Below are 6000 nucleotides of genomic sequence, written 5' to 3'. Positions count from 1 at the left end.
ACATGTATGGTATTTTTTTGGTCATTGATATAGGGAAAAGATATGTGGTGTGATAACTGGAATTTACAGTCAAATGCATGAGAGTTGGCAGACTTGATTTCACATAGCAATTCCTAAATTTTTTACTATTTTCCCAGCAATTCTTTTAACAAATGTGATTTTTATAAATGTGATTATTCCATCCCTTTTTTCATTTCACCCTGACATCACAAAACTCCAGAAAGCCTTCCTGACACCCTCCACATCAGATCAATGAATGGCTGTGACATCCACTACAAGCCTCACCAGCTGCCCTGTCGCGCCCTCCGTCCGCACCACGTGCACAGCTGATCCGCTTACATCCTCCTTTCACTGCAGCGGCGCGTGATCTCCATGGGAACGTGGTCACGCAGCAGGAAGTGAGCGGAGCGACCTGTGTGGCAAGTCAGTCAGCGAGCTTTAGGCATGGCGGCGAAGGTAAGTGAGCGGCGGAAAGTTCTCCTCAGCTTGTAGAGGGGAGCTCTCTCCCCGCCCGCGACCCTGCTCGGTCGCGGCTGTGTCTCCTGCGGAGCCCCCCCCCTCTCCCCCGGGCTCGCTCCGTACTTGTTAGCTGCTAAGAGGATGTATCCGAGTTTACCAGTGTGTCCACACGGCAATGACATTGAGGCTTTAGTGTCACTGGTTAGCTAGTTAATGATCAGAAGTCTTCTCTGCTTTCTGAACCTGCTTGACCCGTCGTTTGAATAATGATGCAAAATGCACCAATGGTGCCCCCCCCCCCCCCCCCTCCTCCCTCTTTTCCTTTCTTTTAAAACAACCTTGTTCAGGCCCCATATCCAGTTAAGTTAAAGCTCATAAACAGGTGTCATTAACCTAACCTTGGTTAGCACGGTGCTACATGTCATGAACTACCTGTAGGAGCTCAGGAGGAGATGAACTGAGAGACAAAACCAGCCAAACACTTTCTAAAGTATGCCTATACAAAACCACTTACCTGTACAGTGAAGGACTGATGCAAAGGTGTAACATCCCAACGAAATAACACCTTCAGCAGTCATGATGTCAGAATCAAAGGTTTCTTCCAATGAAGTTATTTTATCTGACTGATAAGTCTTCTCTAATTGCATACAGCATACCTGCAATTACTTTTAAATTTTTTTATTATTTATATAGCAGCAAAACATAGTTTCCTATCATGACAGAGTTTTTAATGTACTTTGTGGGATGTTCAGGACAAAGTTCATGTAAATAAGGCAGGTTAGGCTCTTTATACATGGGATGTAATTTGGATACAATATGTGTCCGTGCAAGCCTAACCTTCAGAGCCACACATGAAACTGAATTTCCATCTATCAAATAAACATGGTTGCATATGTAAATGATTGAGTGGAAATAAACGAATGCATTTTTCAGATCTTGTATGTATTTTTCTTTTTATAACTTACTCATATTTATCTTTTTTTGGGGGTGTGTGGAACAGGGTGTGCATGTTTTCTTCTCTTTGGCCTTGCAAGAACTCATATCAAGCTTTAACATCTAGTTCTATAGCAACCCAGTCATCAGCATCCTAAGATTCATAAATGGTGCAAAACAATAAACATAATTTAGAATAGCCAATTTTCACGTAGTGTAACAGTTAAGTTCAATGTACTTTGAGGTTTTGACTTTAATCTTCTTTAATAAGATGATGGTGCCTGGCAACATTACACGGGGATTGACATGACTCAGAACTTGGGGGGGGGGGCAGGTTCTCCTGTGATCCCTGGACCTTCTCTACTGGTGGTTCTGCCAAAATCTTGTAATACACAAAGGTGATTTTGTAAAGTAATAACACCGAATTTATTTGACCTATATCTTAGTTTTTAGGCTTTAGTTTATTGTGTTGTTGAGCTGAGTTTCCTGAGAGTTAGAAGTGTTTTGGCCCATCAAATAACATACTGGAAGGGGACAGGAACATCTGTAAAGAAGTGGAGCCCAGCTTCACCACAGCCAACTAGAACCTCAGAAACGAACTTGGAGTAAAATGGATTCCGTTAGATTGTACAGATATATTTGCGAGTAGTAGTTTCCCTGGCATTTCCTTCTTTTTTGAGTAAACTGGTGTTATTTTTTAATCAAACATTCGGTGAATACTGCCCCAAAGTTTATTTTTCCATTTCATTTAAAACATTTCAGGCAAGTTTTTAAAGTGTGGTGAATGCCACAACGGTGCTCAAACGAGACACCAAAACCCACCGGGTTGACTGTAAGTATCGATACAAAGAGGGTGACTGTGTTTACATGTCACAAACTGTTCACTCATTGTTTTGCAGGCAGTTCTGCCTCGGCGGGCCGACCCAGTCGAGCTGAGAGCCATCTTTGAGAAGGTGGGATTTTACTTGTACTGTTCTGTTTTTCCTTTTGTGTTTCTCCTCTTATCAAACAGGCATTTCTGCCGCCATTCGATTAATGTTTGTTTCTTGTTCCTTTATGAAGTTCTAAAGCTCAGCGTGTGTCCTTCTGTTATTCCTCTTTACAGTATGCCAGCGTAAAGAAGAATGATGAGCACTTCATGTCGCCGCAGGACTTTGTGAGCCGCTTCCTCCATGCTCACATCGACATCCGTTTGTCGGACGAGGCCACAAAGCTGCTTGCTGGAGTGGTGGACCAGAAGAAAGATGGGTGGGTGTTACATTTTTCAATTTTTTTTAGATTTTTTGACCTCTCGCATACCTTTGGCATGAAGGTAAACATAAAATCTTTCTATTATCTTTGGATCTATGAGGAAATACTCACATATTCCTGTTTTCAGGATGCATTATATAAGGTACTGTGACAAAATTATAATCTTCATTACTGTTTGCTGCTGGCCTGAGAGTGAAAAAGAGATGCATCCAGGCATTAAATTATTGTCATATAGATGAAGTATCTCTTTAATCCTGTGTGACTACTATCGTAGTGTTATTTAGCATTTTATAAACAAATGTAGACTTAATTCTTTGTTGCAAAAAATGCACAGAGGGATGTTACATACATGAATTATATTGCAAAGGGACATCAAACCGCAGATGCTCCTTTCAGGTGTTCCTTTCTTTGTAGATACACCCCCAATTTCACACTTAGCCCCCCCCTCCATCCCCTCCATCCCTGGTTTTTACATTAATATGTATGTATTTAATGATACATAATGATAGGTAATAAAATGTTAGGGTAAGTCAAAAAAGATTTTTTTTTTTTTTAAAACAACCCACATCGCCATGGTAACCACCTGGGCTTCTACAAAGAGCAAAGTGCACCACATGGTTGCGTAGTTCCATGTTATTACAGCTGCTTTAGGGCTTGGGTGTGTGTGTGTGTGCGTGTGGGGATGGTGAGATGGAGTGGTGGGGGTTTCGGGATTTGAAAAAGACACACACACACACACACACACTGTAATTGGCCATGCTATTCAGGAGCACTCCGTTGCATTGTGCGGCTTTGGAGCAGGATAAATGGTGGCCGTGGCATCAGGGTAAATCTATTAGGAACCCATGGCCCAGGCTTTGTATCTAAACCTCATTTCAGTTTTGTGAAGGGCAATGGAAATGATACAGGGGCGAAACAGAAAAAAGTCATTTTGAGAAAAAAAACTGCTTTCTCACAAATAATGTTTAGACCTCAGTTGTGATGCGATTCTTTGTCTTTTTGTTTGTAGTTTACAGTCCACACTATTAAAATAAAAAAAAAAAAGCGTTATTGTGCGCATACTAGTGTTGTGAAGTGCTTTTCCACCTGATTCATAAATAATTTGATGAGACAAACAGTCAGGAAGATTACTGTGTAGATATCTCTCCAAAATGCAAAACAAGAAGATATAGAAAGCAGAGATATGGAAACACCAGCCGCGTCAGTTCCAGCTGAAAAACACAAACGCATTGTTTTTCAGTCGTGCAAGCCTCATGAAAAGAATGAGAAGCAAGACAAAACAAACCACTTTAGAAGCTGCATTTCCATCCAGCTCAGCCTGTCTCATGCAAATCCGCTCGCCAGCAGCACTTTCTGGTTGCTATATGAGTGCAGTGTGTTTGAAACTAGTGCGCCTGCTGCTGTATTTGCCAGGTAGGGCTCCATTTCAGTGAGATGAGTCTGGGGTAATAGATTTAGCAGGGGGTCGGGTGGCAGAGAGCACGCTCGCTTACTATTGTGTTGGGAGTCTATCTGTGAGAATTTTTATTTTTTTTTACTTGGATGCCAGTGTGTGTTTCAGAGCGAGTGTGTGATTGGCTGGGTTTGTGTGTGCGGGGCGATGTAAACAGTGAAAATGCATTTGTCTGCCTCCCCCTCTGTGACTGTGTAAATCAGCGGATATAGTGACAGTCCTAACAATCTGTTATGTGGAAATCACTTTTCTCCCTCTTATTTGTGCTGCTCCCGGTGAGACGGAAAGACAGATAGATGGATTGATGAGGAGAGATAGAGAGATGGAGCTCTGGAGGGTGGAAATGCTCAAACGCTTTTGTTGGTGTGTGCTGACACACACAACTACAAGATGGTATAAAGATTTTCTTCTTCTACGTGGCCTATTCATGGACGCCTTTCTTTACATTCCTCCCCTCTGATCATAAACTTCCTTTACATATTATAATGCACTCTGAGCTCCCTCCATTTCTTTTGGGGTTTTTCAGACTCAGCCTCTCTCTCTCTGACTTCTTCCCTCTGATATTTTGATAGAAGCATCTGTTCAAGTGTGAAGAAAAACCCTCTTTCCTCCATAGACTCTTGGGGGTTGGAAAAAAGAAAAAAAAACTTTGTTAAGGGAGCGTGCTGGGAAAATAGCAGTCTGCCTGCTGCTGTGGGCATTCTGGACTCGGACTAGTGGGTGTCCACTCTTAGAGTAGACCAGATACTGGCAGCTACAATTCACCTGTGTATGTGTGGTTTTTTTTCTCTCTTTTTGGAGGGGGGGGGGTTGTTTGCGTATATCTGTGAGCAAGCACGCTCAGGGTGGGTGGATAGCTGTCAGTAACGATACTAAGATGCCGGGGACAGGGGATTATTGAAACCCCTCGAGGCCTCTCTTTCCCATTACTATCAGCCTGGGAGAGCTGTCTTTCTATCAGCCGGGCCGAAGCAACACTATGCATTTGTGTTACTTGGATTTTGGTCCACATGAATGTGTTGAAATGGCCTCAAAGAGCAGACAGAGGTCAACGCTGTGTGATGAAGATGGCATGGAAACACATGTATGTCAGATTTAACAGAGATGGGTTTAACTGCACTATATTGTAACTGTATTAAAACAAATGTCTATTTTATTTGTCATCCACACAACGTCTTGTAATTTCTCTTTGATGGTGCAATTTACTAAGAGTGACGGGGGAAGCACCCACCTCTTCTATAAGTATTTCAAATTGAAATTAAAGTATGACTCCCAACTCCCATCTATAAAAAGAAATTGCCTTGTGTTAAGTATTACTGTTACCACAGCAATGAGAGATGTTATTATCAGCTTTTGACCTGTAGAAGATTCATAGAAGCCCACAATGCTTGTCCACGTTTGCTTTTGTACTATGGCCTTCTTTACATTATATGATTTATTTTATCCAATAGAATAAATATCACTTTAAAACTCCACTTATACCCTGATTACCATGATTCCTTGGCCAAAATGGTTACCACCCTGTCTGTTCCATGTCATGGATATGTATATTCCTGTTTAAGCACCGAACAAATCCTGTGCAGCAAAGTAAGCAAAGGAAGATGCCATGGCACAGTATCATATTCTCCTTGTCTCAGAAGTTCATCCCGGGCTGCAAACATGGATCGGGCAGCCCTGGACACGTGCCACAGCAGTTGATGGTTGGGAGATGCTGTCGGCTGATTTGATTATTGAGTGTCTCATTGGGGCTGCGTCTGCGTTGCAAAAGACGACGGCTTCCCCCTTCCTTCTCATGGTAATCATTTTGCAGCCGTCATGGCGCTGCTAATCAACCATCATAAGCTTCATCCCCGGCTTCAGAGTTTGTGTGTGGATGCTCGCAAGTACGTGGAATGTTTCTCGTC

At 42.4% G+C, this 6000-nt stretch overlaps 1 protein-coding gene across 1 annotated transcript in view; it reads left to right on the top strand.

Moving 5' to 3' along the window:
* The first annotated feature begins 363 nt into the window (after positions 1 to 363).
* The window catches only part of slc25a13 (solute carrier family 25 member 13), a 46685-nt gene continuing 41048 nt past the window's right edge, over positions 364 to 6000 (top strand). Inside the window, exons 1-3 of the mRNA XM_080484397.1 lie at positions 364 to 456; positions 2292 to 2345; positions 2498 to 2640. Of these exons, the coding sequence (XP_080340523.1) occupies positions 445 to 456; positions 2292 to 2345; positions 2498 to 2640 (209 nt within the window). The 5' untranslated portion in view covers positions 364 to 444. The remainder of the gene's footprint in view (positions 457 to 2291; positions 2346 to 2497; positions 2641 to 6000) is intronic.

Source organism: Lipophrys pholis (genome assembly GCF_963383615.2).
Source record: "Lipophrys pholis genome assembly, chromosome: 17".
NCBI lineage: Eukaryota > Metazoa > Chordata > Actinopteri > Blenniiformes > Blenniidae > Lipophrys > Lipophrys pholis.
Note: the sequence above shows the minus strand (reverse complement) of the source record. Positions and strands in the feature narration are given on the sequence as shown.